The sequence below is a fragment of the Arvicola amphibius genome, chromosome 8, assembly GCF_903992535.2.
Source record: "Arvicola amphibius chromosome 8, mArvAmp1.2, whole genome shotgun sequence".
In the NCBI taxonomy this organism is placed as follows: domain Eukaryota; kingdom Metazoa; phylum Chordata; class Mammalia; order Rodentia; family Cricetidae; genus Arvicola; species Arvicola amphibius.
The window spans coordinates 26203493-26215841 of NC_052054.1; the positions used below are offsets into that span (position 1 = coordinate 26203493).

Genomic DNA, 12349 nt, shown 5'->3' on the forward strand with positions numbered 1-12349 from the left:
CGTTTTCTTGGCTCATATGGCACCTTCCCATGTAGTTCAGTCTACATATGCACATTTTGTTAAAGTTGGGTCATATTCCATTAAGTGACTCTGTGTGCTGATCCACCCATGTGGCAGACAATGTCCTCCCACGTCCAAAAACACTGCTGCAGTGAACACCATCATTTAGGAGACTTGTTCCTTCTCCATTAAGATTTTAAGAAAAAGTTAGAAATAGGATTACTGTTTTATAGGATTTCAGTTTTATCACCATGTTGTTTGCCAAAAGAAGGGTTGAAATGTACAATTTAACATTGGCTATTAGCAATTTAAATTTGCATGATGTAAGCTGGAAGCCAATGATCTTTTTCCCCCAAATTTGGGCTGCATTCTCTCACGTACACCACACGACTCTCACTTACTTATCTTTGTTATGTTTTTCAGTATTTTCTGTACTGCCTGCCCATCCTCTCCTCAACTAAACTACTACACACCAAGGCCATTACTGTTCATTTTCTAGCACCATATGCTATACTTGGCAGGACCAGCACGTACTCTTGACTGGCACCCGACACCAGTTTACAATGCTACGTTGGCACAGCAGTACACTGGAAAAGAATTGCTTCTCCGGTCTGAGGGAGATTTCTCTAAGAGCCAGGGCAATTTACCCTGGTCCTAGGAAATTCCTGTATCTACCTATTGTTCTAACCAGACCACCCCAGCAGAGACAGGCCAGTTCAAGATGTACAGCATTTGTCTTATGCCCTATAACAAACTTTAAGTCCTAAAAGATACTTCTCAAAAACTGACCCAAGAGACCAATTATATTTTTTTTTCAGGGGAAAAATCATGAAAAAATTTAATTATTTACTCAGAGATAAAAGCTTATTTCCTTGCTCATCGATTAGCATATTAGTATAGAAAAATGTCTGAAATATAGTGGCTAAAATGGAGAAAATTGTCAACGCCAATTCTTTAAAGCAAACTGCCACTCTAGCTCACTCACTCTTACAGAGCCTGAAGCCAGTAATATTATCTGCCATTGTGTTCATCAATAAATAAGGACACTTCATGACAACATTCAGAAATGGCCTTAGAAAAATATCTTCTGGAAATTTCCTCAACTTCTATATACTTAAAAAGAATCACTAACTCAATTTTAATTTAGTCATTGACACTAGTTGCTTTTTTTTTAACTTAGTGAAGAAGAAACAAGAAATTTCAGATAAAATCCTATATACCTGTTACAAATTTCCAGAACTCTGCCTACATGAATCATTGAACCTCACAGCCAGCTCTGGGCTGAGGCTGACTTGGTTGTAATACACTCACTTTCATTCATAAAAGCCCCTGCATTCATATAAAGGCATAGAAGTCTGAACTTTGTGAAAAAAATCACCTAGACACTAAAAAGTGCAGGAAGTTCAGTGTCTTTCATTTTAATAGATCTAAGGAAAATAGATCTGGCTAAAGTTTTAATGTGCATGATCCCATAACACAGCCAAAGATTAAATAAAGCAAAGGGTAAATCATCTGTCTTCTGACTTACAAAGCACATAAATTATATATTTGCTTCTGGACACACAGAGAAAGCTTCAGTCTTGTCTACTAAGGAGCAATAGGTGTCTCTGCCTGAAGACATTTCTGCATGTCACAGTTAGATATGTTACTGTCACACAGAGGGGCCCAGATTGGTGGTACCATAATAGCCTATAATACAGAGTTTTTTGTACAATACAAAAATATGTCCCATTGTGTCAACAGTGATGAACTTGAAAAGTTTTGACATGGCTTAGCTCTCAAAAATAAAATCTAATGTATAATGGCGATAATAATACATCAATTTTAAGGAAGAAAAATCTTGCTATAATCTGGGAAATTTTACCTTGTCTGATCACTATGGTACGAAATGAAATGACTACAGCTCTCCTATGAACAAGAGTTCAGCATGAGAAATACACAATGTAAGATCACAGGCTTTGCAGGAAGGACGATAACACCAATCACTATTTCTAGTAACATGGTTCACTTTCTCCAAGGTTAATTTTTAAAAAGTAGAAATTTCTCATGGCTATAAACTTAAAATATCAAATGTGCATATTCTTGGCTTCATCTTAAGAGGGTTTTTAATGGTTATTCAACATGGTAAAAGAAAAAGAATAAAACAAGATATGAATTGAAGAAAGTGTGACAATTTTCAAATAGTTCAAAGAAAAAAAGACTTTTAAAATATGGATACTAAGACATGGTCAAGATCCATGTGGACTGTGCATCCATTTCCATTGGGCTCCATGAGGCACTAGGAACACCTGGCATCTAGAAGAACCCAAAGACTCCCCAGGGATTTTCCTTGCTCTCAGCCAATATGGCTATTAATAGAACAAGTCTCTTCCTGGCCTTAAGCTATACCCAAGCACAAAAGAAACCCAAGTCCAGTAGATTGTAGATCAAAGTCTGCTGCTTGCATGTGATCACACTAGCGTTCAGACTGACCCTGGTACCCTAGAGTCTACTGGTCTCTCTCTGGTGTCATCTGGAGGCTGTTTCCCATGCTTCTTCCATTAGAATTAAGATCTCCTGATTATGTTGCCAGAGTTAGCAAATAAAGATAAAAGAACTTTACATTTTAGAGAATAAGCCATTTTTGGTAAAAAATGGCCCATTCAATATCTGTATTTACTTATACTAAAATTATTCCTTGATATCTGAAATTTCAATTTATTTAGGCATCCTGTATTGTATCTGGCAACCCTACATTCATATTTTAGCATCCCAACATGGACAGTAGGGGAATAAAGTATATCTGGATGGTCAGAAGCAAGGATCATAGTGTCTTTTCTGTAGTCACATAGAGGCTGGGGACAGAGTTGGAAAGCAGGGAATGTTGTAAATCTTTGCCTTTTGTGCCACTCTCTTGTGCTATGGCTTTTTCTAACACTGGTAAAAAAAAAAAAAAATCAAGGCTCACGTGTTTGGGTGTTATACTTTCTGTTGCTTTCCCATACCCAAAGAGTCCACATCTAAAGCCCCCAAATACAAAGACAATAACTGTATTTTATGTTTTACCAGGGAGGCTGTTTCTCTCTTTCCTATTTTTAAAAGTGTCACTGTTGGCTTATTTTGAGACAGACTTATGAGAGCAACATGTGAGCCAAGCAAACAAATTGTTGGCCGTGTTCTGAATACAAGATAGTGCCATGAACTCCAGCAATTTCCAGATCCTCAAGCGTGTCTTTCTTTTATGGGCAGTACTAGATAACATCATTAGACAGAAACAAAGAAAACATTCCTAGACATCTAAAAATAAAATAAAATAAACAAGTCAAATAAAGAAGAAGCTAATAGAAGTAATAGTTCTGGAAAAATCACATATTACGATTTTTCATAAATCATAATAATAATATTGTGCTCTACAAACTTGCTGTGGAACAATGTTCTTGTATATTATAAAGATTTGTCAGTTGTATTGGCTTTAAAAAAAAAGCTGATTGGCCAGTTAACCAGGCAGGAAGTATAGGTGGGGCAACCAGACTAAGAAAATTATGAGAAGAGAAAAGGCAGATTCAGTCACCAGCCAGATGCAGAGGAAGCAAGATGAGAATGCCTCACTGAGAAAAAGTACCAAATCATGTGGCTAAACATAGACAAGAGCTTTGGGTTAATTTAAGTTGTAAGAGTTAGTTAATAATAAGCTGAGCTAATAGGCCAAACATTTTATAATTAATATAAGCCTCTGTATGTTTCTTTGGGACTGAAACACTGCGGGACTGGGTGATCCAGAAGCTTCTATCTACACAATCTATACCTACACATCATACAGGAGTGGCACTTATGAAGTCATGAGATTCCAGAGAGGCAGATAATGACAAAAAAAAATTAGTTCAAACAACCACACAGAAAGTCCTTGGGCTTTGCCTCTTCCCTGTGAACCCTAAAGACATTCCTGGAAATTTCTTGGCTGCTTGCACCCCCATGCCTAGCTGGAGGAACATCGTGCAGAGCAGAAGAAACTAAAGCTCCTGCGGAAGCAGCAGGCACAGACCCAGAGAGAGAAGGACCAGCTGCAGAGCGAACACAACCGAGCCATCCTGGCTCGGAGCAAACTCGAGAGTTTGTGTCGGGAGCTGCAGAGGCACAACAAGACACTGAAGGTATGTGGTACCCTGGCTTTGGGATGACACGTTTCTTAGCTAGTTGCATAGACACAGGCCTCGGCTACCTGGAGAAAGGATGACTTACAACCAGAGAGCAGTGCAGTCAAATTCCGGATCTGATGCTTGCTCATTTGTGATTTTCAAGTTTTTACCTCTGTAATCGGTTCCCCCCATCATCTGATTGTGTGGCTGGAAAGGAAAAACCAAATGAAATTCCACATGCAAGGGGCCAACACACGACAGCAGTGCAGGCCCAGAGTAAAATAAGTGTCATTTCTTTCTTTTTGCTAGGCTGAGGGGTTTTGTTTGTTTGTTTGTTTGTTTTAACTGACTGTTTAGATAGCCCTTCATTTATTATTGAATTATTTTTATTTTTACTTTAAGTGTTTGGGTATTTTCTCAGCATGCATGTCTGTGCATCACATGTGTTCCCAGTGCCTGAAAAAATCAGAAGAAGGCATAGAAACTAGCATTGTAGATGGTTGCACTCTGCCATGCAGGTGCTGAGAATTGAACACAGGTCCTTTGGGAGAGCAGCCAATGCTCAACCCTTGAACCATCTCTCCATCCTTCAATTACCTCTTTAAAAATTTGTAAAAATTCAGCATTTATAATTATTTACTGAATTCTATATAACAGGGCATAGACACAAGGCTAATTGATATGCTAAAGGAAGGTGGTGAGCCGAAAATGTCAATAATTGTCTGAGAAAAGAAGCTACTTTAACAAACACTGACTAGCTCTTTAAGACTTAATTACTCAATTTAAAAATAATAGACTAATCACTTCATTATGTCTGCATGGGTTTCATTAATTACAGCATGGGTCCCTAGCAGTGCATTTAATTTGATTACCAGTTCCATTCAAAAGTAAGACGTAGGGCTCTTTGGAATAAGTCAACGTGCCTCTACAGTCCTCTTTCCAGTGGTAGATCCCAAAGTGGCAGACACACAGTAATTAATCAGACAATATTCCTGCAGGGACATTATTACTATATGTGTTTACAAGGAGATACTTAAAAAAAGACATTAAGATTATTAACTATTTTGCTGAGCCAAAAAAAATAGTGGTTCCTCATTGCTGAATTATCCTGCCATTTTGGGAAATGGGAAGCTAATGTGATGAACTGTGATTCTCACATTGCAAGGTTCAGAGGATGGACATCTGGGCTTTCTTCAATGATTGTGCTAAGAACCACCAGAAATCCAGGTTAGAGGGAGGCCTGGAGACAGGTGCACCATCCTCAACTCACAGGATAGTGTTCTGTGTTTACAAAAGACTCCAGTCTTTCTACAATGTCATACAGTGAAGAGATGGAAATTAAATCAGATACGGTGGGGTTCCAAGGGAGAAGAAGAGTGTGGCTTTGACCCTTTAGGACTTTGCATGTGATGTCACTTGGTCTGCACAAATGGCCTTCAGAGAGTTTGTATCTCTACAGACAAGGAAATGCAGTGATTCCAATCAATAATTTAAAACAACAAATAAATTATTTGAAGTATCAAAATAAGAATTCAAAATCAAATTACTAATCTATCCTTGATTATTTACCCATGGGCTGGGACATATTTAATTTGCCTTGTCCATCACATGGGGTGTATTTAATTTGTATAGCCCATTGTAGGCAGAACTGCATGTTCATTCTCAGCCGCCCAGACCCAAAATAATTACACAGAAACTATATTAATTACAACATTGCTTAGCCTATTAGCTTAAGCTTCTTATTAACTAACTCTTACATCTTAAATAACCCATTTCTATTAATTTGTATTTTACCATGAGGTTCGTGGTTTACTGGTAAGGTTCCCGTGTGTTTGTCTTTATTGGCAGCTACATGGCATCTCCCTGACTCCACCTACTTTCTCTCTATATCTCTGCTTGGAATTCCCACCTTGCTCTATTCTGCGTTGCAATAGGCTCAAAGAAGATTCTTTATTAACTAATGGTAACAAAGCACATTCACAGCATACAGAGGGGAATCCCACATCAGCCCCTCATGGATATTCTCTCTTGATGAACAACCAGTGTATGCATTATTCCTTAAGCCACAGCTAGCTTTGGAAATGTCAGTATAATCAACAGTCTGCTTTCAAATACGTCTTTTTTGTTTCTTGAAGCACTGACATTAGTATTATTCATGGTCACCTTCTGTCTTTTTAAATCACTGATTATTTTATTATCAAGAACATTCCCATAATAATCTTTATTTTTATATTCACATTATTTGACATTAATATAGCCCTTTAAGTTTTTTTTTTGTTCGTTTGTTTGCATAGTATATCTCCTTTCATCTGCTCATTTTCTACTTGGGTCTATAAAATATATAACTCATAAAACAAGATAAAGCTATATATTGATTCTTTTCATATGCACAGCATCTGCCTTTAGCTGGGGTACCAGTCCCATTTTAACACATAAAGTAATGACTGACATGACTGAATTAAATAGTGGATACCATGTTTATTTGTTTACAACATACATAACCTCTCTCTAACCTCATAACCTTATAACCTCAACCTTTCTCTCTTCTGTTCTATTCAGTTCCTGCCTTCCAATTTGAAGATTCTTTATATTTTTAATTTATCCCTTGGATTTAAAAATTATACCTCTTTTCCTTATTTACAGTGGTTAATCTATGGTTACAATCAACATTTTTGGTTAAATTCCTAGTCTATCTAGAGTTAATATTAAACCACATCACATACATAGAAACTAAAGCTAAGTAAGTGAAATTATTTCTATCTTTAAGCTAGAATCTTCTAAGTATGTGTATTTATAAAGTCCATGAGATGACAATACCATTTTTTTTCTTTACTATCATCTGTATTCCTTAAAAAAAGAAAACTGCCTTTTAAAATTTTTTTTTATTTTTCCACTCAAAAATTTACACTTCCTCCCCTCCTCCCATCCCCTCCTGCTCCCCCACTCACCCTCCTCCCTCCCCCTCCCTGCTTGAGAGAGGGCAGGAAACCCTGCCCTGTGGGAAGTCCAAGGCCCTCCCCCCTACATCCAGGCCTCAGAAGCTGTGCATCCATATAGACTAGGGTCCCAAAAAGCCAGTACATGCAGCAGAAACAAGTCCCAGTGCCTTTATCAATGGCTTCTCAGTCAGCCCCCATTGTCAACCACAATCAGAGAGTCCAATTTGATCACATGCTCATTCAGTCCCGGTCCAGATGGATTTGGTGAGCCTTTTATCTGTTCCCAGATACTGGACTTTCCTGATGCCTTTTTTATTTGGCCTAAAACATCATTGCTCTATCTGGCACCATTTCCTCTCAGCCTAAAGAGCTCCCCATTAGAGGTTGTTGGATTCTAGCTCGGCTGGCAATCAATTCTCTTAGTCATCCTTTATCTTCAAGATGTCTTTTATTTATTCGTTGCTCTTCCTATTGAGAACTGTAATTATTAGACGTTGAAGTTGACCATTGATGGCATCTGTTTATGGATCTTCCATTTTATTCTGGCCTCCATAATTCTGATGATGGCAGCAGCAGTAATTTGAGCTGTTACTCCTTCTCCTATGACATGCCATTTTTCTACAGCTATTTTCAAATTCTTTCTAGTGAATTTTTAACTTTCAGGAGCTTCATATCTACTAATGGCTTTATTTTTAATTAAAAATGCTATGTATATGAGTATAAGTGTACCATATATGTGTGGTACCTATGGAGGTCAGAGAGGGTGATAGATCTCCTGAAGCCAGAATTACAGACGGTTCTGAACTGCCCTGTGGTTACTGGGAACAAAACCCCAAAACTCTGCAAAAGCAGACAGTGCTCTTAACCACTGAACAATCTCTCCAATGCCTAATGGTTTTCTTTACATATATTCCACTTGGTATTTGCTGAGCTTTGTGTACCTGTGTTTTTTTTTTTTTTTTTTTTTTTACCAAACTTGGAATTTTCTCATGTTATTTCTTCAGATATATTTGTTAATTCATGTTCTCCTCCTTCCCCTCTCCTGAGATTCTGATTGTATGCCTATCAACCATGCCTCCTTCCCCTCTCCTGAGATTCTGATTGCATGCCTATCAACCACATGCCAGTGTCCCACAGCTCCCTTCTTGTTTTCTTCAAACTTCTGGTCAGGTCACTATTGCCCTTTCTCTGTTATCTCTGCTATGCTCTAGGCCCATAGAATGATTCTTAAATTTCTAACTACAGAGTTTTAAGTTCCAGGACTCCCACTTGTTAAAGATTATTTTTCTTGTGTGAGATTTCCTGTTTTTAATTCATTGGAATAATATTTTCCTTTACATCACTGAAGAGAGTTATAACACCAGTTTTATAATTCTTTCCTGCTCTTTTCACATTTGGACCATTATAGAATAATGTAGTGATGTGAGCGGCGGGCTGCATTCCCACCCGGCTCCTGACTGCCTGGCTAGCTTATGCCCCGAAATAACAACACACAAACTGTATTCATTTAAACACTGCCTGGCCCATTAGTTTCAGCCTCTTATTAGCTAATTCTCATATCTTGCTTTAACCCATATTTAGTAATGTGTGTAGCACCATGAGATGGTGTCTTACCGGGAAGAATTCAGCATGTCTGACCTGGTGGCTGGCTCCATGGCATCTGTCTTGGGTCGGAGAATCATGGCGACTGTCTCACTGCCTTCTACCCAGCATCCTGTTCTGTTTTCTCCGCCTACCTAATTTTCTGCCTATCAAAGGGCCAAGGCAGTTTCTTTATTAACCAATGAAAGTAACACATAGACACTCCTCCATCAGAATAAGTTGTTTATTTGCTTACTATCTTTCTTTTGATAATGTGCCATTTTTTTGGTAGGGTTTTCAATATGTTAGTTCATTGCCAACAATATCCTAGATGGTATAACAATGTAGAGACTCTAGATTTTATTATCATGTTATTTGACCTTCTGATGCTATAATACAACACCTTACAGAAATCAGCTTAAAGGAGGACAAGTTTACTTTGGCTCAGTTTCAGAGATTTTAGTCCATGGTCATTTGCTGCTTGATTCTGGGCCAAGATGAAGAAGAGCATCATCATCAGGAGCACACAATAGAGAAAGTTGCTCACCTTAAGGTAGAAAGCAGGCAGAAAGTCCCAAAAAAGGGACTTTTTTTTCCAGAGATAAGATAAAGCCTTCAAAAGAATGCACCTACTTCCTACAGCTAAGGCCCACTTCTCAACAATGATTCAGCCTCAAAGGCATCCGGGGGTTAATCCACTGATTCAATTAGCACTGTCATGGTAGAATCACCTCTCAAAACCCAGCCATCTGAGGGACAGACTTCCAACACATGAGGTTTTGGAGTACACACTACATACCTAAACCCTAACTATACTCTTCTGGAAAATATTGACGTTTTAATTCAGTTAGTATGGTTGCTTCAAATACGAGCTTTTGTCTCTTGGACAGTGTAGCGCCTGCACTACAGGATGGTACTCAAGCAGGGAACTAGGCTGGAGATTTAAAAACATACACACACAAAGACACAGGGACATGGGTCGTCCTTAAAATAAGAATGCCAACTTTATTGTGCTCCAGGGAAGCTTATATAGAGATCCTTAGATGATAGCCACGCCCCAGCTCTCGGGATCTTTCAGCTGCAAAACCTACCAGAATTCACTTCTCTGCCATCAGGAACTCATGAGGGTTTCGTGCTCAGAGCAGCTGCAGGCACAGGAAAACAAGTTGTTTTGCCTAGCAAGCAAACGGTCTGAGGCAGGCAAAGAAAGTCAATGGGCCAGGGGTCTGCTGCCCCCGACAGGACAGCAGTCCAAATGTCCGTTCAATTTTTTTCCTTAGCTGGATTGCTTTGAATCCATCCTGTAGAAGTGGAGCTCATAGACTGGAGAACTCCCTCTCTGACTCTTTTCTTTGAATTTCCTTCTCATCTTTCAGTGGTTATACAGTTTCCTAGAATTTTGCACTCTTCTTCCTATCTGAAAGATGGTCGATGTTCTCGGGAAGGTGAACATATCCCAGTCTGTTTCCAAGTCTTCCTACAAGCTAAAATCTGTTTAAAAGGGGAAAGGGTGAAAAACCTACATTATATCAAGTGCTAATTGGCCTCCGGAGTCCAAGACTGTTCTTTGTAGAAAACTGAACTTGGCATGGCCTTCTTTGTCCATGCTATTAGGGCAGTCTCAGAACCTGGCTTAAAGTCCAAGCTTTAGAAGATTGGGAAGGCATGGAAAAAGAATGCAGAGTCAGGTCTTTCAACCACCATGCATTTTAACTTTTACATTTCTTATAAAGTCTGCCCCTCAGTGACTGAAACACAAACACAAACCTTAACAATTTAAGATCATTTTACAAAGGCCAGTGAGGGTCTTAGCCCGGTACTTGTTTCAGCAACTCCAACAAGTACTTAAAGGAGTACATTTTGAGCCTGGAGCTATATTGAAAAAGAACATTCTGGTAAATTGTGAGTGGGTGGCTTAAGGAATATGATTTTGGTAAATAAATAAGTAGCATTTGTTAACAGACTATCAAGGAATTTTAATGTGGAAAGGACTATTGAAATCATCCCATCCAAGCTACTCATGTGTCTGCACACAGGTTAATAATGTATTAATCATTAAATAAGCATTTACTGAATACCTATGGATTATGTGCCAGGCACGGCATCAGTTTTAAGATGTGTGATGTTGCTTGCAAAGTTGTTTTCAGCTTTTGTCTCTCAGTCATAGTAATATCTACTTTGCATATATTCTTGATTAATTTAAAAAATGATCTCAGACATTGTCCAAGTGACAGCAAGCTATTTATCAAGGAAATCAATTTAAGAACATTTAGCAACACTTTTTTATCTAGCTGCAAAAATAACATAGTTAGGAATGTTGTTATTTGGGAGGATGAGGCAGGAGGGTCATAAGTTCAAAGATAGTCTGGGCTACCTCACAAGACCTTATATTCCTCCTCCTATTAAAAGCGGGGGAGGCAATACAGTACAAAATTCAAGCTGACATTTAATAAAACAGAACTGAGTGGCTTGACACATGTTTAATAACTCGCTAACATCTGGAAAATCTCAAATGTTCTCAGAAGCATGACATAGCTTTTTCCACTCACACATGGAATCTTTATAAATAAAAATGAAATTAAGTACATGGTCTATAGTCCAATAATTCATTATTTTGGGACTTTTAAATATATCAGAAGCAATGAAGTGGCAATCACTCTGACTGGTATGTTCAGTTACTTTTTCACTGATAGTTGTAATCATTTTTAGTGATATATGTAATAAGAATTGGTATACAAAGATAAATATTATCTCAAATAGTCTTGAGATTAAGAAGTGTTGTTTTTCTTTTATTTTCTATTTATTTACTTTTTGTTGGTTTTTTGAGACAGGGTTTCTCTGAAGCTTTGGAGCCTGTCCTGGATTTAGCTCTTGTAGACCCATGCTAGCCTCAAACTCACAGAGATCTGCCTGCCTATGCCTCATAAGTGCTGAGATTAAAGACATGCGCTACCACTGCCGGCTGCAGGAAGTGTCTTTTATAATATCTCTGAGAAGCTGCAGCATGAGAAAGTTACAATTCTGGTAGCCAACAAGTCAAGCAATATGCTTATATTATATAGGAAAGTTGGAAATGAGTGTTAAATGAAAATACTTCCAGAGCATATATTTTCCAGATCAGTTTCTGTTTTGATCACATTGTTCTATCCTAATAAAGGCTTGTGTAATTACTCCTGCTAAAATAATTTTCTCTTTTTAAATCCTGTTACATAATTTGAAGTTGGTAGGCAACTAAATGCAGTGTAATTTTACTTGCCAACAACGAAGCAAGCTTTCCTATTAACAATTAACCGGGACTGAAAGGAATCCGAAAATGTACATATCATCTGTCAGCAGCGAAAACGTGTCTATCTTTGGGATAATATAGCAAGAGCAAACCCTCTATTGTAAAAGGATGAAAAGAACAGTTAATTACAATGCAGATAGTTCTTGGTATTGAGAGAGGAATCTGTGAACATTATTAGTGGTTAGCAATGAATGTGGAGTTTTGATGTAAGAGGAAAAAGAACAGAAATAATATAAAAGCAAACTTCCAATTTCTTGATGGTAACAAGTAGTAAGGGGGGAGGACTGATAAAATGTTTCGTTGTTACCATTTTAGAGTTAAAGAGATTTCAAACTTATTGCCTCCTAATTCAAAATTTACATCGCAAGTATTTTAGTTATCCCAGATGACATCTAAAATGATAGTTCTGTCTAGAAATAAAACATCCA

General features: G+C 38.0%; 1 protein-coding gene across 1 annotated transcript in view; it reads left to right on the forward strand.

Annotated features, from left to right (window-relative positions):
* Txlnb (taxilin beta) overlaps nucleotides 1-12349 on the forward strand; it is a 41378-nt gene that overhangs the window by 12720 nt on the left and 16309 nt on the right. The window contains exon 4 of the mRNA XM_038340137.1: nucleotides 3960-4130. Within this exon, the coding sequence (XP_038196065.1) occupies nucleotides 3960-4130 (171 nt within the window). The remainder of the gene's footprint in view (nucleotides 1-3959; nucleotides 4131-12349) is intronic.